The sequence below is a fragment of the Cricetulus griseus genome, chromosome 2 (assembly GCF_003668045.3).
Source record: "Cricetulus griseus strain 17A/GY chromosome 2, alternate assembly CriGri-PICRH-1.0, whole genome shotgun sequence".
NCBI classification, from domain to species: domain Eukaryota; kingdom Metazoa; phylum Chordata; class Mammalia; order Rodentia; family Cricetidae; genus Cricetulus; species Cricetulus griseus.
Genome location: NC_048595.1, coordinates 397,611,499 through 397,639,324, shown reverse-complemented (window position 1 = coordinate 397,639,324; position 27,826 = coordinate 397,611,499). Strand labels below are relative to the sequence as shown.

Here is a 27,826-nt window from a genome sequence, read left to right as displayed (position 1 = left end):
GCACACACACACACACACACACACACACACACACACACACACACACACACACAGACAGACAGACACACACACAGACACACACACACACAGACAGACAGACACACACACAGACAGACAGACACATACACAGACATGCACACCCCCACACACCCCTACACAAAAGCCCAGCATAACCTGGTCTCTGTCTACCCCTCCACTGTTTCCCTCATGTTAACTGCAGAATCCCAAACACACCTCACCTCTGTACATGTACAATGTGCTTTTCCTTTTTGTCCAGTTTCTGCCACCTTTGTCAGGCTCATATGTGACCTGCCTTCGGTATCACTCATCTAGACTGGCTTGTGCTTGCCGCCTACCATCAGTTGTTAGTTTATCCATCAATGAGGTCCTCAAAACAGGGATGCGTCTGGGCACAAACAAAAGCCTCAAAACTGTAGCCAGACAGCTGAGTGTGGTCCACACATCTGTAAATTTCAGCACTTGAGAGGCTGAGACACAAAGGCTACATCTGAGGCTAGGCTGTACTGTACTACCACCCTCCCTAACAAAGAAGCAAGAAGAGAGAGAGGAGGGAGGGGGGCAGGGGAAGGGAAATCAGCAGCAGCGGCAGCAGCTCAGGGGCCTCAGACATACAACAGACCAAAAACCGAGTTCCACAACTACTAGGTAACACTGGGGACAGGAAAGTCTTTGTTCTTGGTGGCTGCCATGACAAGTGTACACAGTGCTGGTTGTGTTGTAGAATGTGACTGTGTGCATTTCTGTCACCGTTCTTCCCTGGGAGGGCGAAACCATAATTCTTTATTGTAGAGATTTTCAAAATAAACAAATGGGAGCCCCGACAGTGACCACACTGGGAGCAGGTCTGAGAGAAAACCGAGGCGAAGCGCTTGCAGGGTGAGGGTGAGTCCCTTACTACCTGCTAATAACCCAGGGTTCCATGGGAGCGTCTCTCGGCAGAAGAAGCTCCACATTTTAAAAGGGTTTGAAATGATGGTCTTATCCAGACTTCCTCTGTGTGCTGCAGAGCAGCAAGGTCTCTCGAGTGCCCCCGGCCCCATGCCACTAACTTTAGGACATTTTGTACCTTTATTGTCAGCAGCAATAAATCCGAGGATGTTTTCGTGGCGCAGCATGACTGTCTGGTAGATTTCTGCTTCCCGGAACCACGACCGCTCTTCACGAGAAGAGAAGATTTTCACAGCCACATCACCTCCTCGCCAGCGGCCACGCCATACTTCCCCAAACCGGCCCTTGCCAATAATCTCTTGTAAAACAATGGTTCGGGCTACCGTGCGCTGGACAAAAAGGGGTAACCCTGTGGGCCAAAGAATGAAGAGAAATCTGACATCACAAATCTGCTAATCTTTGGGCCTGCCACTCAGTATATGTCTCCAAAAAAGCCCTCAACAAGGTGCCTCTCCAGTCTCCCCTTGGCCCAGTAGCCCTTACAGCAAGGCTCGAGCCTTGTGGGCTAAGTGTAAGTCAACATAGAAAAACACATGTGATTAGCTGCCCCTTAGCCAAGAACTTCTCAGGTCTCTGTGGATGAGAAACCCGCATGTAAATCTTTTACCACATTTACCAACGCACCAGTATCTGCTTTATTCTGATGGTAGCAGGTCTCCTGAGGTGGACACTGCCTTCCTGGCCACCCTGCTCACTAGCCACTAGAGGGCGATGCTGTGTGGCCAACAAGACCTAAGGTCTCATAGGGTACCCAGCTCTCTAGAGAGAGCACTAGTCACTGAAAGGCCCCAGGTGTAGACTGGAGACTACCCATATTAATTCAAGACTCACTTTACTGTCTTGTAGGGCTCATCACTGCTCCATTTGACTCTTCCAGTGTCTATCTCTCTGTCTATCCGGTCACCCTTACCATCATGCCTGACTTTATCTTCTTCCATTCCAATCCCTGGGTTTGATAGATTTGCTGTGTGCTTATTATGCATGAGGCTCTATGCCAAGGGTTTTACATAAATTACCTCATTTCTTCATGTTCAGTAAGGCAGGCATTGCCATTATCCCCATTGTACAGGCAAGAAAACTAATAAGGCTCAAAAGGGAATAATATATAACTCGATCAAATTAATACAAACAGTTAAAGGCAAAGCAGGAATTAAACTCTAGGACCTGACTCCAAGGTTCATGCTTTTTAACTACGCTGGAAAGGACTGCCAAAAGCTTCTCTAGTCAGACTCAGCCTTCCCCTCAAGCTTGTGCCCTGTCCTTCTCTGCTCCTTTTTAAAGACTACCAACTGGTCTTTCCACCTCATCGTACTCTGCCTTTGCCCAAACACCCACATGCAGTCCTGCTTCACCCCACCCTTTCTTACAGGAGACTGGTAAGTAAATAGATCTATCTTCCACACCACTGCCAAAATTTCATTCCATCCAAAGGGAAAAAAAAAAAAAAAAAAAAAAAAACAGCCTTCATTTGCCCATGTGAGAACTTTCAGGAAGCTCTGACCTACAAGACAAAGTGTATCTGGCCAGCCTGCTCTAGGCATACCATGCCCGACTCCTTATTGTGAGTCTCTAAACACACTGCGAACCTTCATGGCTTTTGTTCTTTGCATTTAAAGTCTGTTCTGCGGCCTGGAATGTTCCCTGCCTGCTTACCTCACAATCTCAACCTGTTCTTCAACACTTCCTCTAATGTACATGCCTCTGTAAGATTCTTCAATCATTCCATCAGCCTATCCAATCACAGGCCAGCTTCTTTTCAATCTTTGTTTCCAGAGGGCATTCAGCATACATTTGTTAAAACAAAAAACAAAAAACAACCCAGAAGTCATATCCATAAAGACAGCATTATTAAAAACTCAAGAGCCAGGCTAGTGATGGTTCAGTGGTTAAGAGCACATACTGAGCCAGGTGTGGTGGCACACAACTTTAATCCCAGCACTCGGGAGGCAAGGATCTCTGTGAGTTTGAAGTTAAGCTGGTCTATGCAGGGAGTTCCAGGCCAGTCAAGGTTACATAGTATGATCTTGGAAGGAAGGAAGGAAGGAAGGAAGGAAGGAAGGAAGGAAGGAAGGAAGGAAGGAAGGAAGGCAGGCAGGCAGACCATTATTCCAGAGGATCCAAGTTCAGTTCCCAGCACTACAGTGGATGGGTCACAAAGCACAGCTCCACTAGATCTGACCCTTCTGGTGACCCTCCAAGGGCAACTACTCACCTGTACATACCTCCTCCTCCAATACACACACAATTAAAAAAAAAAAAAAAACTAAAAACAAGACCAACACCTTGGAAGCTGTCTCTGTACACGCTGTACCAAAAATGGACTGAATTACCCAAGGGGAAATAGTCATTAACTATTTTAGTCTAGACAAAATGTACACCAAGACTCCCCAACCTCAGCTGGCTCAGAACTCAAAAACTCTGGAACACTAAGACTATCTCTCCCAGGCACTTCCAGCCACTGCCCTGCCTTTGGTGGAAAAGCACATGCCAGATATTTTCTAGGTTTCTAAAAATATGCAGCTTTTAAATATATTCATGTTGGTGCTCTCTCCTGCCGAGCCTCATAACGGCAAAACCACTGACATTCAGGAGATGTCAGGCCTCACAGGACTCCCTGTGTTCTCGAAGGGCATCTGGCCATGACTGATGGCACAACCTCCACCATAACCACAGTTCAACCCATGGCAGGGAAACAGAGTCACAGTGAGACCTGTGTTCCAGTTCACATGGCAACACACTGCCCTCTCAATGTTTTTCTGTGCCAGAGAAGAATGGGATAGCTCTAAAATGATCACTTATGTCCATTACAACAGCAACTACACTCTTAGTCATATTCACATCTGAGTTAGTTGGGCTGGGTTTTTGAGACAAGGACTCACTGGGTAGTCCTGGTTGGCCTGATACTTGCTAGGCAGCCTGTGCTGGCCTTGAGCTTGAGGCAATTCCCCTGCCTCAGCCTCCTGAATGCTAGTGCTGGGATTACAGATGATTTCAGCTATGTTCTGTCACACCCACATATTTAACTTTTTCTGTTTTTGTTAGCTGAGCTATTTCCTGAGACCTGAGCAACCTCAGCTCTCTCCATCCTGAGTTCTGGTTTCATGTCAAGGTCCAATGCTGAGTTCAATGCCTCATCTAAGAAAGCCTTGGACAACAAAGGCACTACAGGAAATGGAGGCCAAACTATGCTGGAAGCCCAAGCCGCCTTTCCGATAACTCTCACCAAAAGCCCATGGGCAAGGGAACAAGTCAATGATTCACCAAATCTTCATTCTAAGCTTTGCTCGGTGTCCTCAAACTCCCCTTGTGGCAGCTCAGAGATCAATGATTAGCTGTCAGCACCTCACAGGAATCCAGCACACTCTTGTTTCTCAAAAGGAGCCCTTAAACTGAGCATGCCACTGCTCAGACAGAACCAGCTCAATTTTCACAGACACACAGCTGCAAAAGCTGCACAGGGGCAGAATCTCTGCAAGAGAAAGTTTTGCACTTGACCTCTGGAATCTTGGGGAATGAAAGATTTTCGGTGTAGCCATTATCATATCGTATTACATGTCAGACTCCAGATGAGGGGAATTATGAAATCAAATGACTCAACACAGCAGGGCCCCCCCGGGCCTTCCTCATAAACACTCTCTGTTGCTGGGAACCAGTTGTGAGGGTCAACAAGCACAGTGCCCAGAGAACCCAGTACCTGAGCCAGACCCTGACGTGGAGAGATCGTAGACAAGATCCTGCAGTGTCTTGTCTTTGGAGAGGCACATCTCACACGAGGGGTCCTCCATGTCCAGTCTCTGGCGGTTGTGGTAGACACGCTGGTGATAGTTGATCACAAGGAAAACGATGATGATGATAAGAAACAGGAGGAAGACTGGGCCAGCAATGATGCCTACCAGCTCCACAGGGCCCCACATGGAGGGGTGCTCAGGCTCCTTGAGGTGCCCTGGGAAAAAGAGTGAGAGGAGGGAAGAAACAGTAAAAACAAGAGAATGCTGTGTCCCGATTTATCCCTGAAACTGTACCTCACATAAGACCCTCAGTTGTAGGTTTCCTCTGCTCTTCCTGGGCTAGCCTATGCCTCTCCTCTGATCTTCCTGGGCTAGCCTGTGCCTCAATGTTCTCAAATGCCACCTTTCACTAAGTGAAGCACCCCTCCAACAGTGGAACCAAAACCACTCTGGAAGTTCAAGGCACATCAGAATTGCAAGCTTGGCCCAGGCTCCTCCAGGCTCTGGTTAGTCTCTTGTAAGAAAGACCTGCTATGGCAGACCTGCCCAAGGAGGTGTCTAACACTGCTCCACTGTTATCACCACCGTTTCTTTTCTTTTCTTTTTTTTGTTTTTGTTTTTTGAGACAAGGTTTCTCTGTAGCTTTGGAGCCTGTCCTGGAACTCGCTCAGTAGACTGGGCTTGCCTTGAACTCTCAGAGATCTGCCTGCCTCTGAATCCCAAGTGCTGGGACTAAAGGTGTGCATCACCACTACCTGGCCATCACCTTTCTAATTCTGGCCTTCCTCACACCAACTCATCCTGTCTCCAGAGCAGAGCCCTTCACATGGCCCTGCTGCTAACATCCTCTACCCACAAGTAGCTGGCAGCTCTAGGACTCTAGGAAATCTGCTCTTCTCATCTTCTGGGCAAAAGGCCTGACTAGGAAGGAAGCCTAGCCTTTGTCATCACCTCAGGGAGCAGCTAAAGACCACCTTTCCCTATCACTGAGCCAAGGGACTGGGGAAGAGCAGAGAAGAACAGTGTCCACTCACCACTGGGCACCCTGAGGTCAATCTTGTTGCAGAAGTCAGTATAGCAGCAGTGGGTGTTACGCAGGTCCTCAGAGCTCAGACAGTAGAAGGGCTTTCCAGCAGGAACCAGTTCTACCTTTGGGATGCAGGTGCGCACATGGTGCTCCATGCCATCCAGGTTGAAGATGGAGACCATGCAGGCCCCATCTGTTTCACACGTGTAGTTGGTCTGTAGGCAGCTGGTACAGGCACACAGCAGAGCTAAGGACATGAAGGAGCAGATATTAACAGAAGCCCTTCCTTCAGTTCCTCTTCCAGACTCAGAATGACCTGTTGGCATACTTCATAGCCCCCAAATAAGTAGCTTTTATAGAAATGGGTCAGGAAGACAGCCTCAGCAGAGGCACCTCTGCACCTCATTCAGCTCATAGACAAAGCTTTGTAGGTCCCACCATTCCTAACTGCTCTGTTCTATGCCAATGAAAGACAAATGAGCCACCGACTCCTTCCAAATGATCCTGCTGGGTGGACAGAGTCTTCCCTTTGGAGAACAGGTGCTCCCCACACTCCACACAAAGCTACCCAGGATTCCTTGACGCCAGTCTCACCTGATCTGTTCTTGGGGACCAGGCATCCCAGTTTCTGGGACATAGCATGCATGCTCTCATATATCCTTCCACTGCAATGATAGTGTTGTTTTGTTTGTTTTTTTTTTTTTTTTTGCCTAAATCCTTCAAAATTCTGCTCAATTACCACTTCCTTTGAAAAGCTTTCCCTGGCCCTCCATTATCACCTCCTCCCTTTAGTCCATGTTTAGTACCCTTCTCGTGAGGGCCAAAGAACATGTTCTCCATAGAGAATTTGAATGTCCACTTCACAAGGTTACTGTGAGGAGGAAATGAGATCATGTATATAAAGTGTGTAAAAAATTTAACCCATACCAAAAGGCCCCAGGCAGCACTTGGCATACGTATGTGCACTCATGTGCATGTGTGACACTCCCTCCCCCTCCTGTCCCCCCTTCCTTCTTCCCTCTCTCCTTCCTTCCCCCCATCCCCCCCCTTTTCAACTAGGCAGTGTACACAGTCCCCACTGGAACTAATGAGTTTTGCTGGGTATGTACCACACATGAGTGTGTACCACTAACAGGAAATCACTGTAAATGAATTTGGCACCTCTGAAAGCTGCTCAGCAGTCCTGGAATCTGCAATCCTTTATTTATCTGGCTCACAAGAATAGCACAGACAGTTGGTACTCCTCTACTGTCTCCCAAGCCTAACCTAGCCCTGACCTCCTGGGATGGGCAGGAATGTAGCATTGGCTACAATACTGAAGCTGGTACTTGCAGTGCTGAATGAGGCACTCACTAACGGGGGAGAGAAAGAAAGGGTGCCAGACTTCCATGGCACACTCTGTGGGAAGACCTGCACACTAGGCCTCTAGAGAAAAAAGGTTTGGGGCCAATCCAAAGAAAAGCCTAGGCTGCAAAGAGTTTATCTTTACCTACTCACTGAAGCTTTGCAAATCCAAATCCAACCCAACCTACCCCACACTGTCTATAAATGAGGCAAACCTTTGCTGGTCCCATTCAAAGACACAAGAGACAGACGGTATGGGGGAAGGGAGAGGATGAGAGGCAAGCAGGTAGACAGACAGCCCTTCCATGCACGGCCTGTGGGTTTTTTTTTTTTTTTTTTTTTTTTTTTTTTTTTTTTTTTTTTTAAACAGTGTTTATGAGATCTCTATCTTCTGAGGCGAATTCCCAAACATGCAGCTACCTGCCAACAGCTTGGGTCATACTACTTCTTACAGGCAGAGAGTTTGAAGTAGGTAATTGTGAGACAAGGACTCAGATCATAAAAGGAGCTTTGGCAGCAAGTTTCCCCTCAATCGTAGTTTTAACTTTCTAGTCATAAGACAAAGAAAACCTAAAATTTTCCTCCCAAACTTGCATTTGAAAATTCTTTCTCATTCTGTTTCTGTTTGACACCAGTTCACTAAGTAGTTCAGCTGGCCTTGAACCCTCCACTCTCCTGTCTCTACAGTACTAAGATCACAGGCCTGGGCCTCCAAGCCAGGCTCTGTCTTATTCCTCCTTAAGAACTTAAAATTTATTCAAGTCTCAGAAAACTTGGCAGGTCCCCCCTTTCTTCCTCCAGGAGTCCTGCTAACCCAAGAAGGCGCCTTTGATGACTCCCTTTTGTGTCCCTTCGGGGTTCCCTACAGGGAGCACACCTCTTAGTACCCATGTTGTGACGTCCAGCAAACAGAACAGCATTGGGTCTATTTTGGGAGCTAGAAAGGGAAATTAACAACTTCAAGAGATGACTATTCTGAGCACAGTGAGACACATGGCCAACCAAACCCACAGCCGCCTTTTAGAAAGCAGTCACTTCAGAGTCCATCAATTAGGGGCAGAGTAGTCAAGGGTCCCTGGTTTCTGCCATTTGTTCTTCTTTCGCTGGTGCTGGTCTCATTCACAGTGATTCATTCTGGAGAATGAACACACCCACATGTGGCTCATTATTTTGGGGAAGTACTTAGACAATCTTGGTGAAAGACAGAGAAGAGCAGAAGTGGCAAAATCTATGCTAGCAGGGGCTGAGGATAAGCTAGGAAATGGACCATGTGGGTTTGTGATAAAGAGCTGGGCAAGTCCCTGAGCATAGCTGGGCCTCAACTATCCAACCAACAAACACCATTTATCTTACAATGACAAGAAAGAAATTAGCCAACCACCTGCAAAGTGCTGGGGCTCCCCTGAGCTAGGCCCACTCCACCCACTGTGTACGTCTTTGCCTTTTGCAGAGCAAGTGATAAGTCCAAACAGACCCACTTTGAAGATAACCATCGCCACTAACCACACTCTGAAAAGACCTAATTTACATCACTAGGAGTGACAGTGAGTATCATGGAGCAACAGGTCACAGAGACAGACCTGAAGCCTAAATGCTAGTTTTAATACTGGCCCCATGACCTGGAACTCACAGTTGGCACTCTTGTACCACTCACACTACTGTACTGGACCGACACAGTAAAGTAGGACTGTTAATGACTGGTTCATAGGACTATATAAACATTACACAAGGTAATATACTTTAAAAGAACTTGAGATAGAATGCACTTGATAAACATGAACTCTTTTAATGTAAAAATTGAAATAAAAAAAGACACAGGGAAAATGCCTCTTACATTAACTAGGAAGTGCTAGTCGCAGTCTCAGGAAGAAACTGCTCATCAGTCATGTGGCCTGTGTGGCTTTGGGCAAATCACCTAACCTCTCTCAACCTCACTTTCCTCATAATAAACCGGAAAAGGATACTGAAGGAGACAACTTCTCAAGCCCTTTCCAGCAACAAGTTCTCTTCTGGGTTTGCTCTTCAGAGCACACCTTGTATCTCCAATTGCTCTGCTCTGGGTCCTTGGCCCTTTCCTAAATGCCTTTAAAGACACATGTCTTGGCTACTTGCCTGCTAATATTTTTCACTGAAACAAAAGAAACAATAATAAAATTACAAGCATGCTCTGAACTTACTATAAACTTAGCATCCTAAATTTAATTCTTTCTGAAAAGCTAAATCTGGGCTAATGACAACAGCCCCTTGTAATGTTTCACAGTGACTCATGAGGTCAAAGTCTGCACATGAGTATAAACAACACGGTGCACCTAAAACACTCCTTATTCTCCTACCAAACATGATATATTAGGAGTGACAACCACAGGGAAGCCACCAACTCACTCTGTGTGTAAACAAGTCAGGGGCTGGGAATTTACTCAGTAGTAGAGGCTTGTCTATACATGCAAGGCCCTGGATTTAGTCCTCAGCACTGCAAATTAAAAAAATAAATAAAAAATTAAAATAAAATGAAGTGGTCAGGACACAAGTAGCCCTCCCCAGAACAGACTTTCTGTTATTAACGAGTCTAATTAGTCAAACCTGAACTGAAGACAAAACTGAGGTGGCAGGACTGGAGCATGGTTAAGTCTGTCTGACTGGAAGGTGGTTTGTGGTAGGATGTCAATGCAAGTTCAATTCAGAAGAAAGGTTGTTTAGAGAAAAGCAAAGTCCCAGCTTGGGCAGACTCTGGGCTGCTGTATGGTCTGCAGATCCTCAGGAGGACAAAGATGCCCAAGCCTCTGTTCAGCTGGGAAGCTCCAGGAATCACCAAGAACTTAGACTCACAGCCTCACAAGACATCACTAGATGCCCACAACCTCAGGGAGTCAGGAGCATACTGCCCAGCAGCCTGCTCTGTCCAGGAATCAGCCATGAACACACCTAAACAGTCCCAAAGCTAGAGCAGCCATGATTCTTAATGTATTCTTTACTCCTTAGGGATGACACACCATGGAGCACTGTCCCGGAGAGGCACATGTCAGATCCAGCAGTCGTTAGGACTCCTGGATGCAGGTGTGGTGATCACATCACTGGGAAGTCCCTACTAAGCAGCATCTAGCCCATCACTGTATGAGCGAACAGCAGTGGTCTATAGTACAGGACCTCACCCAACCTCCATACAGCTTTTCCTTTTTGCTATTGATGCATCCATCAGGGTTGTGTCTGGTGGGTGCTCTTTTCTGATAAGCTGGTACTTTATACTTTTAGAGTCCAGGGCCTCATGCATGGTAGGTAAGAGCTTTACTACTGAGCCATGCAAGTAAGTTCCATAGGGTCAAAACAAAGACACTGGCTTTTGAGTATGGAGGGATGTGTTCAGCTATTACACAGCACAGACTGGCTCCGTTATTCTGTTAGACTCATTCTCTTACATGGTCCCCACAGAACTCAGGGCTGAGGCAGATGTAGCTGTTCCACTTTATGAAGAACAAGGCCTCAGAAAAGGTAAGGGGCTTACAAACGGTATACAAGCGAGAGATAGTGGCACATCTCCAGTCTCCGGACCTTACAAACCAGGAGTTCCCAGTACTCTCTGATGTTCCCCTGATAAGGCCCAGGGCCCCTAACTTTCAGAACCACTGGAAACACCTTCCCAGTTAGCCTCATCATCCTGCAAAATGTATTCTCACCCCACCAGGTCAAATCTGCTCTTGTTTTTCGGAGCAGGGGACCCTACCAAGTCTTCCTGCAGCTTGCCTGACCCTCCTGCCTTCCAGGCAGTGGGCTGTGACAAGCACATCACTGTAGCTGGTCATCTCTATTTTTCAAAGGTAGGTCTGTATATACAGTAAAAGTTCCTTTTTATTGTGAGACAGAAGTCACATGACACATGTCGGTCTTTAACGGTTTGTATTCCATCACCCCACTCTCTTTATTCATAGACATTTTTACCTCCTTAAAAAGCTCCAAACTAGCCAGGCAGTGATGGCACATAACTTTAATTCCAGCACTCGGGAGGCAGAGGCAGGCAGATCTCTAAGTTCAAGACCAGCCTGGTCTACAGGGTGAGTTCTAGGGTGGCCAGGTCTACAAAGAAGCTACAAACTTGTCAGGTCTCAGAGGACCCCCCACAGCCCATAGTCATCTGTCATCAGTGGCTTAAACCTCACTATGGATCCAGTAAACAACTAGGACCAGGTCACTAACAGTGTTCTGGCTGAAATTGACCGGGTTTCATTCACCTCTGTGTCTCCAGGATTGAATAGGAGTAGGCTCACAGTAAATATTTGCTCAAAAAATGGCCATTGGGCTGGTGAGAGGGCTCAGCAGGTAAGGGTGCTTGTTGCCAAGCCTAATGACCCAAGTGTGATCTCTGGAACCTCCACATCTCAGGAGAGGGATCCAGAAAGTTGTCCTCTGATCTAAACACTTGCTGTGGCATACCTTCTCTCAATACAAAATAAATTAAATGACCAATTTATCATGACAATGCTAAAGCCCTTCAGGAGAGAATGAAAAACAATTTTGCTTCAGTTACTCTGGGGGTGCTAATGGACTGCCCCAAAACTCTGTCTACCATCTGTGCCTGGATTCTAATAGCTAAGAGTTTGGGCAGAGCAGGGCTTGCTGGTCCCAGGGTAGCTCTGAGAATCTTCTACAAGGTGCATCTTACACTGTTCATCTTTGTCATTATGACATCAAAATAAAGGACAACACTCCTAACATCTCCTCTTGCCTATCAGTGCTCACAAATCCATTATAATAAGAGATACTTTCAAGAGTTGGTTTGTTCAAATCCGGACCAAAAAAGTTTTCACTGTACTTTGCCAAAAGCTCTTAAACCTGTTAGACCCCAATGGTATTACTTTCAGGAAAAATCACTTGCTTAGGAGGCCAGGTGGTTTATCCTGGAGTTTCCCACATTCTGGATTCTGCTGGCTCTGAGTGGCGTCCATTTAGCATGTACTGCTTCTGAAGCTTCTATAACTCACAGTTAGATCTGAAGGTCTGATTTGCATTAATTCAATAGGTTTTTTTTTTTCCCCCTATCTTTCTTTGAGATAGGGTCTCACACAGCCCAGACTGGCCTTGAATTCCTGATCCTCTTGCCTCTAACTGCTGAGCACTAGGGGGGTATGCATCTTCTTTTAAGATTTATCACTTTCATCACTTTATGTGTATGAGTGTTTGTCTCTGTGGATGTATATATATGATGTATGTACCTGGTGTCTGTATAGGCCACAGGGTGTCAGATCCTCTGGAGCTGAAGTTATAGATGTGTGTGAGCCACCATGCATGTGTTGAGAACGGAATCTGGGTCCTCTGCAAGAGCAGCAAGTGCTCTTAACAGCTGAGCCATTCCTCCAGGACCCATCTTTTGGCTTTTTTCAAGACAGGGTCTTGCTATGTAGCACAGGTTAGCCTTCAACTCCTTCCGCCTCAGCCTCTTGACTGATGGGATTAGTGTATATAGCGCCATGCCCAGTGTCAGTTCAAATTTTAGCTAGAATATTAATGACACATATAATTTTTAGATGTCTTCCTTTGTGACAGGCACTACTGCCAAGCACTGTGTTCTCAGCACTGACCTCCTCTAGCTCAATAGGCACAGTCTTTGGCAAAGATAAAGCATTCCCTCTCAGACTACCAATCTACTAGATTCTATTAAAAATTCAAGACTGGATTCAATGTATTATTTCCTTAGTTGCTCTAAGATTTAAAAGTGGGCTCTTTAAAATGTTTCCCGTGTGTGTGTGTGTGTGTGTGTGTGCGTGTGTGTATGTGTGCGCATGCGCGCATCTATGTATTTTCCTGTGTACATGCATGTGTGAATGTAAGAGGGGAAGAGGGAGGAGAAGAGGGGAGAGAGAGAGAGAGAGAGAGAGAGAGAGAGAGAGAGAGACAGACAGAGACAGAGAGACAGAGAGACAGAGAGAGAGTGTTTGCTCTCACACTTGAGTGAGTTCACACCACAGTGTGCTTGTGGAAGAGAGGACAACCTGAGGGTGTCAGCCAGTTCTCTTCTTCCCCATGTGGGTCTCAGGATATCAAACTCAGGTGGTCATGCTCAGTGGTAAGAGACATCATGCCCATCCCTACAAACAGGCTCCTCCTCGGCCAATTAAGGCCTGCAATCATTCATGTCTGATCTAATTCTGTGGCTTGACCAGCCTCATTATACTGGTCAGGAGGTCAGCATCATATCCGTCCCCCCTAGCCCAGTTATTCCATATATGGACAAGATCTTGTAAGTGGTTTCCAATGTCCCGTCTTTACCAGGTCAGTCTACTTCCTGCTGTGCCTCATGCAGCCCATCTTCCCAAAGGTCTGCAGTCTGACATCGCCACACTATGAGTTGTCCCTCCCAGTTGCTAAGAGAGCCCTGTGCTGTTGATCACGGCCCTCACTTGCTACTAAGCTTCTCAACTCTAGGACTGCACACCGCAGAATTACTTAGTAGAATATCCAGTCACTGTAACACTTACTAAGGCTGTTAGAAACATTGTATGTTTTTATCTTTTAATGCACTTTATCTTTTGAAAAATTTTGTTATTTGTTTGTTTGTGTGTGTGTGTATGAGAGAGACAGAGACAGAGAGAAACAGAGAGAGACAGAGAGACAGAGACAGAGAGAGAGGCAGAGACATAGACACACACACACACACACACACATACACACACACACACACACACACACACACACACACACACACACACACACACACACACACACACACACACAGAGATAGTATGCCTGAGGACAACCTTCAGTTTTCTTCCACTATGGGCTCTGGGGACCGAACTCAGGGTGTCAGGCTTGCATAGCAAGATGATGGCAGCTCCCGAGCCATGCCCCACTCTGAGACAGCATTTCTCTGGGTAGCTCTGGATATTGTGGAACTAGCTCTGTAGACCAGGCTGGCCTGAAGTTGGAGATCTACCTGTGTGCACCACCACCAGGCCAGTACACTTTTCTTGACTAGGGTTGTCTTATTCTTTGCTTTACACAATCCAATCCCTTTCCTTTCTTTAAAACTTTCAAGATGACGGAGAGATCTGGCACTAGGGAGATTTCCAGAGACCTACAAGGATGACAGGAACTGACAATCCAGGCAATGGTGGAGAGGATAACCTAAACACCCTTCCCCTAAAATGAGATTGATGACTACTTTTTATGCCATCCTAGAGCCCTCATCCAGTGGCTGATGGAAGCAGAGGCAGACATCCACAGATATACACTGAACTGAACTCTGGAACTTAGTTGCAGAGAGGGAGGAATGAAGACCAAAGGGGTCGGTACCAGGGTGGTGAAACCCACACAAACATCTGGCCTGAACAAGGGGGAGCACATCGACCCCAGACTGCTCTCTGGGAGGTCAGTACAGGACTGAATCAGACCCCTGAACATGGATGTCAATGAGGAGGCTTCTGCACTCCAGGGGGCCCCGGGTAGTGGATTAGTATTTTTCCCTGGTGTGAGAAGGGACTTTGAGAGCCCACCCCACTGAAGGGATGCACTCTTGTCCTGGAAACATGGGGAAGGGCCCAGGCCCAGCTCAGGATGATGTGGTGGACTTTGCGGAGCCCTTTGAGGGTCCTACCCTGCCTGGGGAGTGGAGGGTGGATGTTGTGGGGGGTAGGTCGGGGGTGGGGGTGAGGGGAGAGAGAGGGAGAAGGGATTGACACGTGAAACAAGCTTGTTCCTAATTTGAACTAATAAAAAAAATAAAAAAAAACTTTCAAGATGTAGATAAATGATGATGGCAGCTCCCAGAACAGGAGCCATAACACCAGAAGAAGAACAGCAGTGCAAACAAAAGCAAGAGTTAAACATCACCGAATACAGGGTGCAGAATCTGGGAGCTCCTAGTTACTAAGGATTTGAGGTATATTTCTGCAGGGTTTCTTTAATGTAGTTATAAGAGGAATTTTCAGAATAAATTCAGTAATACGAAAAAATTGGGAACCTAATTTGTTCACCAAGATAAAATTCTATATAATATATTAAATACATCACTGTATACATATTTTATTTATTTATTTATTTTGTTTTTTCGAGACAGGGTTTCTCTGTGGCTTTGGAGGCTGTCCTAGAACTAGCTCTTGTAGACCAGGCTGGTCTCAAACCCACAGAGATTCACCTGCCTCTGCCTCCCAAGTGCTGGGACTAAAGGTGTGTGCCACCACCACCCAGCCATTTTTTTTTATTTATTTACTAACTCCTTATTTATTTATCAAGACAGGATCTCACTATGTAGCTCTGGCTGTTCTAGAACTCACTATATAGACCAGGCTGGTCTCAAACTTACCTGCCTCTGCCTCCTGAATTCTGGGATTAAAGGCATGAGTCTATGACTAGCTATCATACATACATATATATATATATATATATATATATATATATATATATATATATATATATATAGTGAGTGTATATATATGATTTATTTTACTTTTAATTATGTGTACTTGTATCTGTGTGTTAGTATGTGCTCATGAATGTAGGCATTCTCAGAGGCCAGCAGAGGGCATCAAATTTCCTGGAGCTAGAGTTACAGGCTGAAGTGGGTGCTAGGAACCAAATTCAGGTCCTCTATAAGACCAGTACATATTCTTCTGAACTTATCACTCCAGTCCCAATTATCCTATGTTATACAAAAATATTATATACAAGACAAAACAATACAATTACAATTAAAGTAGCAATGTCCCCCACCCAGTGATAGAAATGCTGACAATAAAATTCATATAAATTATAAGGGATCCTGAATAGTCAAGACAATCACAGAGGGTAGAAATAAAAGGACAAAGTTGAAGGACTCACATTTCCCAATTTCAACTTTCCACAAAGTCATAGTTATGAACTGCTGGCACAAGGACAGACATATATACCAAAGAAATTGAGAGTCTAGAAACATCTATAACTACTTTTCAATAGTTGTGCCTAGAACATTCAAAAGAAAAATTTGTCTCTTCTGCAAATTAACTCAAGGGGGAGAGTGGGTTAAAAAAATAACTAACTCCACTTGTAACCCCATACTCAGGAGGCTGGACAGGAGGGTTGTAAATCCCAGGTCAATGTGGACTACATAGCAAGACCTTTGCCTCCACAGGCAATGTCTGTGAGTTTGAGGCCAGCCTGGTCTACAGAGTGAGTTCCAGGAAAGCCAGGGCTCCACAGAGAAACCCTGTCTGGAAAAACAAACAAACAAACAAACAAACCAAAACAAGCCAGAAAAATGGCTGAGTGAGAATAGGAGCATGCTGCCAAGTCTAGACACCTGAGTTTAGTTCCTGGGACCCTCGTAGCAGAACACCAACTCCCAAAGATTGCCCTGTGACTTTCACATATGCACTCCCACATCTACCCAAAACCAATCAAAATACAAATGTTATTACAGCACTATAGAAAAACAATCTGATTGTTTTTGGTAAGAGAAACAGAACCACCATATATAGTCCAGTAGAATTACCACCCAGTCAAGTGTACTCCTAGCTATTTACCAAAAAGAACTAAAAACAAAAAAAAATATGTACATGAATAGAAAAAATTCCAAATACCTATCAAATGATGAGCAGGTAAGCAAAATGCAGTGTATTCATACAGTGGAATCATTACTCAGCCATAGGAAAGAAGCAACTACCTGACAAGATGGATGAATCCTGAAAACACTATTGAAAAAAGAAACCATGCCATGTTGGTTCCTTAAATGATACACCCAAACACGGACTCAGGGTTAGAAGGCGTTACTGAGGGTTGAGGCACTGATTAATGCGTTTTCTCATTAAAAGTTTTCTTTCATAGTAATGAAAACCCTTGAGAATTCCATAGTGGTGATAGTTTGGATATTATGAAAGGCTTTAATGCTACCAAGTGTATACTTTCAAGTGGTTAAAATAAGTGAATTCTGCTACATGTATTTTATAACAATTTAAAACTACCGTAAATCCACACACCCAAGGCAAACTGTGTAGTATAATCTCAAGTACAAAAACTAAACAAAAATCCTAGTAATATGCACAGGAAAAAGATCTGGAGGCACAGTATTTTTCCAAGTGTTATCTATGTCTTCCACCATGTCCCAAGAATCTCTGACCTCCATGAGGAGGGAAACCAGGGTCCTGTCACCTTGACCCTTTATCTAGCATAGTATTCGGTAAACTCAGTAATACCAAGTCAGACCAACACTGTGTTTGATAAATCTCAGCCCAATAAGTTACATGCATTTCTAGATTGTTATGTTATTTATTTATATATCTATTAATTCTTGTGTTTTGCCTACACACACACTTACACCCCTACCTACCTACCTTCCTGTGTACCAAATATGTGCTTGGTGGCCATGGAGGTCAGAAGAGGGCATCAGATCCCCTACAACTGGAGGAGTTACAGATAGTTGTAAACTATCACATGGGCACTGGGAACTGAACCCAGGTTCTTTACAAGAACAAATGCTCTTAAACACTGAGTCATCTCTCCAGCTGATATTGAGATAGGGTCTCACTGGGTAGCCCTGTCTGGTTCAGAACTTGCTATTTAGGTCTCGAACACACAGATCCACCTGACCCCAAGTGTTATTCCCTACTCAGTCTCTTTTGAGAGAGGATCTCAGACATCCCAGGCTGGCTTGAACTTCTGACTGTCCACCTCTGGGTGCTGGGATTACATCATGTACCACACATGTAGTTTTATCAGGTGCTGGGCTTTCTCCACATCAGTCAAGGACTCTACCAACTGAGCTATGCCCCCAACTCCTATACTGACATTTTCCCCACTGCTTAGAATATGAAAAACAATTAACTACAGATCTAAACAATTGCCGAAATATTTATGAAAACCTTGAACTGGGGGAGGGTGCGATGACTCAGCTGACCTGATGACCTATGACCTGCAACCCTCCTGGAAGAAGAACTAACTCCTGAAAGCTGTTTTCTCCTTGGTGTGCTCCTCCCCCACAAATAAGCAAATAAGTAAAATGACATAAGGAAATCTGAACAGAGGTATCCGACTCACAAATAGAGGTAATGTTTGGTTTGCTTAGGGGAGAAGGGTAAGAAGGCAGTAAATGGGGACAGATACTGAGCCTCACAGTTCTAACTACACTAAGTAGAAAAATCTCCTTTCAGCAAAACAGTTACATGCTATTGGCTACCCCCTACCAAGTTTCATTTTCATCCTTCATAATGACCAAAGGTGAATTTTAAAACAAGATGAAAAGTTCTGAGTGCTGAGACAATACAGCCAAAGGCCACAGTGAACTTGGTGGGACCAAGAAAACTGCTGGGGAAAAAAAAAAAAAAAAGCACTTAGGAAAAAAACGTAACTGGATTAATAAAGGAAGTTTTTGGACTGGGGGCAAACACCATTTGTTTGGGGTTTAACAATAAAGACATTCGATAAACTTGGCATTTAATTCCAGATTTGGAAATGATCTTGGAATGGAGTTTGCATAAGAGAAAGGTGTCTGGAAAGCCAGCCTCACACAACACCATTCTGCAAGCTGCCCTTTCTGAGATCAACTTGGAGACAAACCCAACCCTAGAGAGCTGTTTAAACAAGTCCAACTGTAAGCCTTGGGTGTAGAGAACGAAGCTTTGTTCTCACTCAGAAGAGATGCTTGATGTTTATGCTAAGGAGACCTGTCACTGCAATTCAATTTATGATGGATGGTAAATACCCAAACTGCACACAAGGGCCCACCTGCTGCCCAGGAGAGTGGCAAGAGAAAACTAAGCAGGCATCACTAGGAGGGAGCGTGTGCAAAGCTCCCAGACCTAAACACACAGACTCAGCTGTCGTATTTAAACATTCAGTAACTTGGTTTATTCTCCTTAACTTAGTTTATAACAAACACAGAAAGCAAGTGGGTTTTTGTTTGTTTGTTTTGGCTACACTTGTGTAGACACACTCTGGCTCATTAGAGCTGGGGGGGTTATTTATCACGGGTGTTCTCTTCCTCACCCATTTACTACACTATAGCAGAGAGCAGGGAACCTCACACTTGTGAGGGAGAAGAATGACAGGGACGACTGTCTCTGCCAACTAGGGTAATGCAGGAGAAACAAGAAATCAAGCAAGAAGGAGAAACTAATGAGGTTGAGATTAAGTTCATTTGGCTGCAATAAAATGGATGTGTAAGATCACACATAGAAATCAAAGAGGTGAGGTAAGAAGACATTATTATGTCCAGGTAACTCACAAAAATCACAGCATTTTTGAGTGACTAGGATCCAAAAGATCAAAACAGAACATGGGGCAGGAGAGATGGCTCCGAAGAGCCCTGGCTACTCTTACAGAGGACGTGTATTTGGTTCCTAGCACCCACGTGGCCGCTCACAACCACCTGTTACTCTAGTTCCAGGGGATCTGACATGCTCTTTTGGCCTCCAAAGACACCAGACAAACACACCTGAAGTACATATGCAGACATTCAGGCAAAACGTGCATGTACATTAAAAAAAGTAATTTAAAATCTATCAGGAAATAAATTACAACAAGACAGAATTGGAATTATTTACGTAGGATTTTACTGAGAGGATGGAAAAATGAACAAATTCAGTTAAACAAATTTATTAAGTCCTTAAAATCCACAAGGCTCTATGCCCAGCTGAAGGACCCACTGTTTAAAGGTCAGAGGAGCAGAGCCCTAAGCAATGTGCCCCCAGCACTTCCAGCACAAGGAAAGGTGCTCACTGGAAAACACAGGAGGATAAGAACCTTGTATTAGAGAAGAAGGGAGAGGAACAGGAAAGGCGTAGGGCGATGAAGATACAAGACATACTAGGTCCACACTGAAATGGCAATGCCAGCAACGGTGCCACGGTTCCAGCTAGAGACAAGGGCTGTAAGAAGACCAGGGCCAGATGAGACACATGATGCCAATTTTAGTGGCCTGGAGTTGATCCTCGAAACACACAGAAGCAGCAGGCAATGGGACAGAGCCGGTAAAACCTTGCAGTAGAAGTCAAGGAAGACTGAGGCGGCGGCTGGGTTAGAAGCACCTTAGCAGGGCACATGCCTTACAGTTCTACCACCCAGACGCTGTCCACCTCACAACATGGAGCTCAGCGCAGTGCCTAGGCACTATGCTCCCACTAGATGAGATGCCTTTATTACCACCATCACCCCAGTGCATGAGGAGGTTCTGAACTCCTGCAGTTCCACTAGAATTCCAGCAATGGAAGAAAACTGCTGAAGGGCAAGGATATCCCTTTAAATTCAGCTCCAGGCCAGGCATGCCCAGGTTTTCAGCAATGGACACTGCTGCACTGATTCAATCTTACCTACTGAGAGTGTTAAGTGAAACATAAAAAGGCATGCTAAAACAATGCCTAAGGACTGGGGACAAAGCAGCTCCCCCACAGATTCTCAGAAACTCCTTCAGTCAATTCAACCCAAGCTAATCTGGAAAGCACACAAATCCCATTTCCCCTCCATATAAATTCTAAGCCAGCCTTGAACTTGGGGTGATCCTCCAGCCTCAGCCTCCTGGCTGCTGGGAGTACAGACATATGCTATCACATCACTGAAAGGGCTTTCACATCTAGCAATGGGATGCTGAGCTGCTAGGCCACATCCTAGAACCCATCCTGGGTTACTTCCCATCATTCCCCCATTGCTTCACTTTCCCCACTGCTGTCTGACTCACCACACTTGCACATGTATTAAAAAAAAAAAAAAAAAAAAAAAGCAAAAAAACACTTCTTTACTATTTCAGTTTCTACAGGTCAGAGTCCAAGTCGGATTCTCCTCTAAGATGGCTGTTTTCGAGATCCACTGCCTGGCAGATATAAGAACTCAAAGCTCTATTTTTCTCCTACTATCAGAAAAGGACTGACCACCCTCAGCTCTTAGTCTGTCTGCCACATGCCAATTGTGATAGACGTTCATAACATGGGTGTTCGCTTGCTTCCAAGCCAGCTGGGTCATCTCTGACTTCCTTTCCGAAACAGACTGAAAAGCCAGCCTTTAAACGGCAAGTTCAATGACATCAAGCCTACCTTCCTGAGCATCACTGACTGAGACCTATCTGTCAAATCCCCAGGCAGTAGTATCAACACCACCAGTGTTAGAGTGAGTAACTGGGTACAGGTGGATAGACATCAAGTCCCAGGGCTCCGTGGGAAACAGAGGGTGGCAACAGGAAGCACAATCCCCTTGGCTGTCCATCTCATTTGGCAGAAGGTAGGCATCGTGAGGAAAAGCACCCCACCAGTGCTAAAGGAATCTGTGCACCAACAAAACACACTCAATAAGTATATGTTTATCTACTTATGGGACTTCTAGATGTATTACAATTCTGGGGGCTAGGAATGTAGCCCAGTGGTATAGCGCTTGACCAGTATTCACAAGACCCTGATTTCCATCCCCAGCATTGCCCAAAACCAATAAAGAATTCAGGTGCAATGACACCAAGAGGAACCTTAGGGACTTGGAAGACAGTCCACTGACTGAACTGTTCCCTGCCTGGTCATGAGAACCTGAGTTCAGAACCCCAGCACACACATAACACCAGGTGTAGGGGCACAGGTCTGTAACCCAAGGACTGGGAAAGGATGAGGTAGGGAAACAGGCAGACCCTGTGGGCTTGCTGGCCAGCTAGTCTATATGAGAAACCCTGCCACCAAAAATAAGGTGGACAATGATGGAGAAAACCCTTGGCATCAATCTCTGGCCTCCATAGATGCATTCATGAACAAGGGTGCCTGCTCACACATATGCACACACTACACACACACTACACACACACACAAAAAGCAGTTCTTAACATTTTACGTAATGTAATTTATCTCTAGAACATTTGTTTAACTAATGAAATTGAACATCATTATTCTGATTCCATGCATATGAATTTGCCTACTTGCTAAAAGTTATCTGTGACCCCGAAACACAATGCTTGCAGTCCTTTCCTGGTCATTCGAGGACATGCACAGAGAATAAAAGACTTGAGCAGCCCAACACACATGTTCCTACTGGAGGTCAAACAAGGCAACACTCTTTCTTTCAGCTCTCATACTATAAACACATGTTCTCTTGGCAGTATACTTAGTGCCATACTTTTTGTTGATGATTTTGCTGTGTAAAACGGTCGTCCCCAGGCACAGTGCTGAAGTGTTGTCTGGTGTTCCCAAGCACAAAAAGGCAGTGACATGCCTTAGAGAAATGATGCGTTAGGTAAGCTCCATTCAGGCAACAGTAGTTACAGTTCTTGCTTGAGTTCTATGTTATGCCCAACAATATGTATTAAATAGGGTGTCTGCACTGAAGACAAGGTCATCTATGGATCACCTAAAGACAAGGCTGTGATCAGCAATGGCTCAGTGGGCACTTTATAGACCATAACTCCCAAGCAGTCTCAGCCAGGCTTTACGGAGCACACAGTGAAGCAGACAGAGGATGGAATGGCCGTTCTGGGCATGCTCTAGCTCATCTTCCTCAGAGCACCCAGCCAGTAATTGTGTTTACTTATTTTTAGTTTAAGCCACAGTGATTTTAAGTTCCACACCAATAGGGATTTGGGAACTTTCGTTCATCATATTTTGTGTTATCTCCTTATGCCAAAAGCTGTTCTAGGCATATACCCAACTGAATGAATAAAGAAATATCCTATATGTAACTATGTAGATATTAGAGGTGAAGTGATATTTACTACTTTCATTGTGTTAAATCCAAAGTATTCAGTAGGACAAATGCAGGCTTGAGAGTGGATGGGAAGAAGAAGAAAGAAGAAAGAAGAAGGAGAAGTAGTAGAAGAAGAGGAAGAAGAAGAAAAAGGCGACCACAGACTCAGGAGACAGAGGCAGGCGAATCTCTGTGAGTCCAAGGCCAGCCTGGTCTACAGAGCAAGTTTCAGGATGGCCGAGGCTACACAGAGAAACCCTATCTCAAACAAAACAAAACAAAAAAAGGTGACCACATGGCCTCAGGTGATGCTACCTCTGCGATCTGGAGAGAGGGTAAGATCTGCTGGAATGGAAAATTTCACCACTAAAGCAAACTAGCAGTTCTAGAGTGGGAAAGGAGGCTGCTCGCAGGACCACTGGTGCTCCAGGTCCCATTTTTCCTGGATGGAAGCCAGCAGGTATATAGCAGACAAGAGTGGAGATGGTGCCTCTGGAGTCCAGGCTCAGAGTAAGCCATGCATGGGGTAGGAACACTGAGATGAGCAAACACGGAGAGCAGGTATTCAGATCCAGCCATGGGTCAAATGGAGAGAAATTCAAGTCAGACTGTAGAAGCCAAGGTGCCAGAGAGCTGATGCTCCAAGGCTGTACATCCCCAGTCTAGGTGGGATTGATGGCTGAGGATCCCTGTGGCTCAGCCAGCACTGTAGACTGGATGAGGATGCTGGCCAGGACTTTTTGTAAATATGGAGGAAAACAAGATGATGCCCCATAACAGACAACGCAAGAACTCAGCACAAAGAGGCAGGGTCCCAGAACTACTGTTGACTGCTGTTCCAAGGCAAACTTCAGAAATAGATTTTAAAATTAAAACACAACAACCATACCAGTATTCTAATTTAACCTTCAGAAATAAAGGGGATCTAAAGTGCCATGAGCTGAGAATTCCATTCCCCCATGACACCCTGTACTCCCGAGTGCTCAGGGGAACAGACTGCAACGCAATTCAACTCATGTTCCAAAATGCAACAAGCAGCCTCAACAGGACATGCTGAAAGCAGCAGCATGTCCCTCCTCTCCAGATCTTCTTTACTGAATCATATTGTGATAGCAAGGTTACAATTAGCTCACCGGTGGAGAATAAACCTATTTATAACATGGCAATGCCCCCCCCCAACACTCCCCGGAAAAGCACAATCATCTAAAAGGGGTTCTAGAGGGAAATAAAGTGCAGCTTCTTCCCCTACTGTCTGCAGACTCCCAAGTCTAACCTTCCTGTGTTCACAGTCACCATTCTGGCCACCTCTCAGGCTCCATGTTCTTATGTAACATTTACATAGTACCATAAACACACCCAGAGTTGCATAACATTGCCAACCAATAAAGCCTAAAGCAGGTCACTCCCTCAGCCTGTCTTTGATTAGCCCAGGTATGCTGCCTGGCCTATGAGGAAAAAGCCTGCCAAAGGCAGAAATCAACTGGAAGAAATATGAACCCTGACTATCAAAAAGCAGAATAAGAAAGGAGCCACACTGACATGTGGTGTGTCTATCAATCAAACTATGTTATTCTGCCCCATAAGATAAAAAGTAACCCAACATTGCTTATTCACGGAAGTCAGAAACTGTGTCTAAAAATACCCTCCCTGCCAACTGGCTATCAGTAAGTCAGCCTCACAAATGTCCCAATAAGAGTGGCACACGGGATTTTCTTTCCAGAGGGAAAATTGTGGCAGTAACAGGTTAAGTTACTTGTTCAAGGACAACCTGTAAGGAAACAAAGTTCCTGAGCACCAGCCTCCTCCCTCCATCTGGTTCTAACCTTTAACCAGAGTAGCCATTTTCCTGTGCTTTATCACATCTGCCCCAGGAGCTGTGTGAACAAACTCATCCGAGGCTCCCTTTCCCTCCACAGGAGCTCTCTTTCACTGCCCACTCAACAAAGTTACAAGGCTCAGGTTGGGATTACATTTTCAGGCTGTTCACAGAAATGGAAAATGTTCCTATCAGAACCTCAAATGCCTCTCTTGCTGCTTTTGTCTTTAAAAAAATGAATGTCATGTTCTGCTACTAACTTAATTTTACATTTTATAACACTAATGTGGAAATTCCTGAAGTAGGTCTTAAAACACATACACCTATCACATGGACACTGTTTCTAGGGTGACACCACTCTCCTTATCACTGGCTTTGTACTAGGCCCCAGTTTTCATTAATTAATAGAACACCTATCTCTTGCTGCCCTCACATGGTGTCCACACCCCAGGCATGAGAACCGCCTTGCTCTGTCACTTCTCCAGCCCACACAGAGGAGCACTGTATAGGAAATGCAGGGGAGGGAAAAAGTCAACTTCTTGTTATCCCAGCCTCTACTTTCCCAGAAGTGATGTTTCACTTTAAGCCTTTTGCAACAGTGGTCTCTGTAGCATGCACTGTTGGCAACTAGATGTGTCCGGGGGAAAAAACTGCAGTGTCTGGCCAAGAAGTTTAAAGGCCTTGCAGAGTGTTTGCTGGACACACAACCGAATTTCCCATTTACCAAAAAAAAAGAACCCAGTTCCCTGCTATACCCACCCACCCTCACCCTAACAAACATCCATTTTAGGGAGGGTGCAAAACAAAAACAACACACTGAACTCTGCTGCATTCTAAACCAGCCAGATTACCAATTAAACGCTCTGAACTATGTTAGCAACAAGAAAAACCCACAGGCGGACTCACCAAATCAGTAAGGAATGACTACTTCAATATCTTGGAGATGCTAGAGGCAAGATATGAACACCACTGGAGGGACTATAAAGATTTATTTATACACACATAGCATGACAAACCTGAAGAGACTCCTTATTTTGACTATCCTACTAGAGAAATAGCACTGTCACACGTTCCAAAAAACACGGCCCGTAAGGCCCAGCAAACATTCTGATTTATGAAAACCATTCTCTTCCCACAAACCTAAGGCTCTGTCCATACACCTCCAGCTTGTTTGCCAGTCTCTAGTGCAGTTCATCACCTATGTCAGAGAGGCAACACGGAGAACAGGGCACAGTGCCTGACAGGAGCATTAGCCTGTGAACAAAGACCCCGATGCACAAGCCCCACCACCGTGGGAGAGAACACACAGAAGCAGGAGATAATGAGCTTGTTTTTGAGACTCCAAAGTAGCATGGTGTCTTCTACAGAGGGTCTGAGTTACTAAACCAAGGCCCACCTGAGAATCGAGTGTGTGTGTGTAGAGCTCCAGACACACACCCTTGATCTCCCATTGCTGGAAGGTTGGGGGCCGCTGAGACGTCAAAGTAGCTGGCTTTTGTACAATGGGAGTATAATCCTAACTGCCCCACCATCTCCATCTGTGGGTCAATAATCACTTCAATGTATCTGCCAAATATAACCTTCATCTGCAACCCCAATGCCAAGACACATTTGAGAATACTACCAAATGAAATATGTTAGGGTTTCATGTGCTCTTCCCAGCCCCAAATGCCTCATAAACAGCACAGCCAGAGGAGTGTCTCACAGAAACGTCTCCACCTTTGTAGTGGGAAAGGTGGGGGTGGGCCTGGCCAGCACAAGGCCCTGCGGGTTGGAAGGTAAGGGGTGTATGTGGTGGGGTACTGGGAGGAGGGGCTGTGTGCCATGGCAAAAGTACTAACCAAGGGCCAGGGAGATGGTCCAATGGTGGGGTCTTTAAATATTTGGGGGTGGGGGGGAGACGTTCCAGGGTTTCATCTGAAAACATTCTCAAAGTGATTAGTTGAATAGGACCCCTGTGGCGGGGTGGGGGGATGCGAGGGAGGAAAGCAAATACAAATATACCTAGATTGAGATTAACAGCTGGGAAACTAGGGTTTCACAGGGTTGGGGTGGTTTCTGAGGCCAAGCTCCAAAAAAGATTTAGGGGCCTGCTTGCCCCATTTCCTCCAACAGCTTTTACAGGCATTGATATCCGAGGTGTGTGTGTGGGGGGGGGGTGCCCTGCAGAACCCAAGGGAGTGAGCGAAGGAAGGGGAAATGTGTCTCGGGTGCCTAGAACAGCAGGGTGGCAGGGGAGGGAGGGTAGGGGCACCCCAAGCTGAAGGGAAGGTTAGAGACCCCCTACCCTTGTAGCCTAGGGTTCGCATGGGCTGTCGGCATCAGGTCACCTCCGAGAAACAAGCCCCCCCCTTCGCCAAACCCCACAATCTTGGCGGGAGAAAAGGCGCCCCCAGGAGCATTTGCTGGCAGGGAATAACCCCCCTCGCATGGACGTGCTGAAGGGCAGGAGCCAGGGACCTCCACATCTCCTCGAGGAAGCCTGGGCTGTGAAAGGAGGGAGCTGAGGGTGCTGGAAGCGCGACCCCGGAGCGCCCTGGTCGGGCTCCGCCTGGAAGAGCGTACGGGTCCCCAAGGCTGACCCCCGCCACCCCGGCCCTCTGCGCCCCCCGCCCGGCCATATTGCGCCGCTGGGGAGGGGGCGCGCCCGCTCGAGCCCCGGGGCGAACGCGAGGCCTCGCCTGGCCCTCTGCATCCCGCGCCGCCCCCTCCTCCCCCCGCAGCCCGGGACTCACCCTGGATCCCCCGGGGCCCAGACCCGCCGCTGCCGGCGAGCAGGAGGACAACAAGGGGGAAGAAGGAGGAGGCTCCGACCGACTCCGCCATAGTAACCGCCGCCGCCGCAGCCCAGCAGCGCCCAGCGCGCGCGCGCGCGCCCCCGGCGCCTCCCTCCTCCCGCCCGCCGGCGCTCGCCTGCTCGCTCGCTCGCACGCGCGCGCGCGCGCGCCCTGCTCCTCCGCTCCGCGCCGGCACGTGAGCTCCCGGGAGCCGGTGCGGCGGCCGCCGCGCGCGCCCCCGAAGGGCGGGGCCGGGTGCGCGCGGGCGCCCGCCTTAAAGGGGAGTGTCCCTGTTAAAGGGGCGGAGGGTCTCGCCTCGGCCAACCTCGCGCGCCGGTGCGAAGCCGAGCGGAGAGCCGGGGAGGCGGGGTCCGGCTGGCCTCCTCCCTCCCGCCGCCAGCGCTGGCGCTTGCCCTCCGTCCCAGCCCCGACCCTTGAGTCAGTCCCGCAGTGTTCGTCGCCAGGGTCTCCTAACCCGTGTCCCCGCGAGACTCCCCCGCGCAGCCCTCTGGAAGCAACAACCTGTGCGATCGTGTTTTCGGAATGTATCTAGGCTCGCATA

At 46.4% G+C, this 27,826-nt stretch overlaps 1 protein-coding gene across 1 annotated transcript in view; it reads right to left on the bottom strand.

Moving 5' to 3' along the window:
• Acvr1b (activin A receptor type 1B) overlaps positions 1-27,375 on the bottom strand; it is a 39,391-nt gene extending 12,016 nt beyond the window's left edge. Inside the window, exons 1-4 of the mRNA XM_027396623.2 lie at positions 27,223-27,375; positions 5,732-5,971; positions 4,664-4,912; positions 1,088-1,318 (exon numbers count right to left, since the gene is read on the bottom strand). Of these exons, the coding sequence (XP_027252424.1) occupies positions 1,088-1,318; positions 4,664-4,912; positions 5,732-5,971; positions 27,223-27,313 (811 nt within the window). The 5' untranslated portion in view covers positions 27,314-27,375. The remainder of the gene's footprint in view (positions 1-1,087; positions 1,319-4,663; positions 4,913-5,731; positions 5,972-27,222) is intronic.
• Positions 27,376-27,826: the final 451 nt, after the last annotated feature.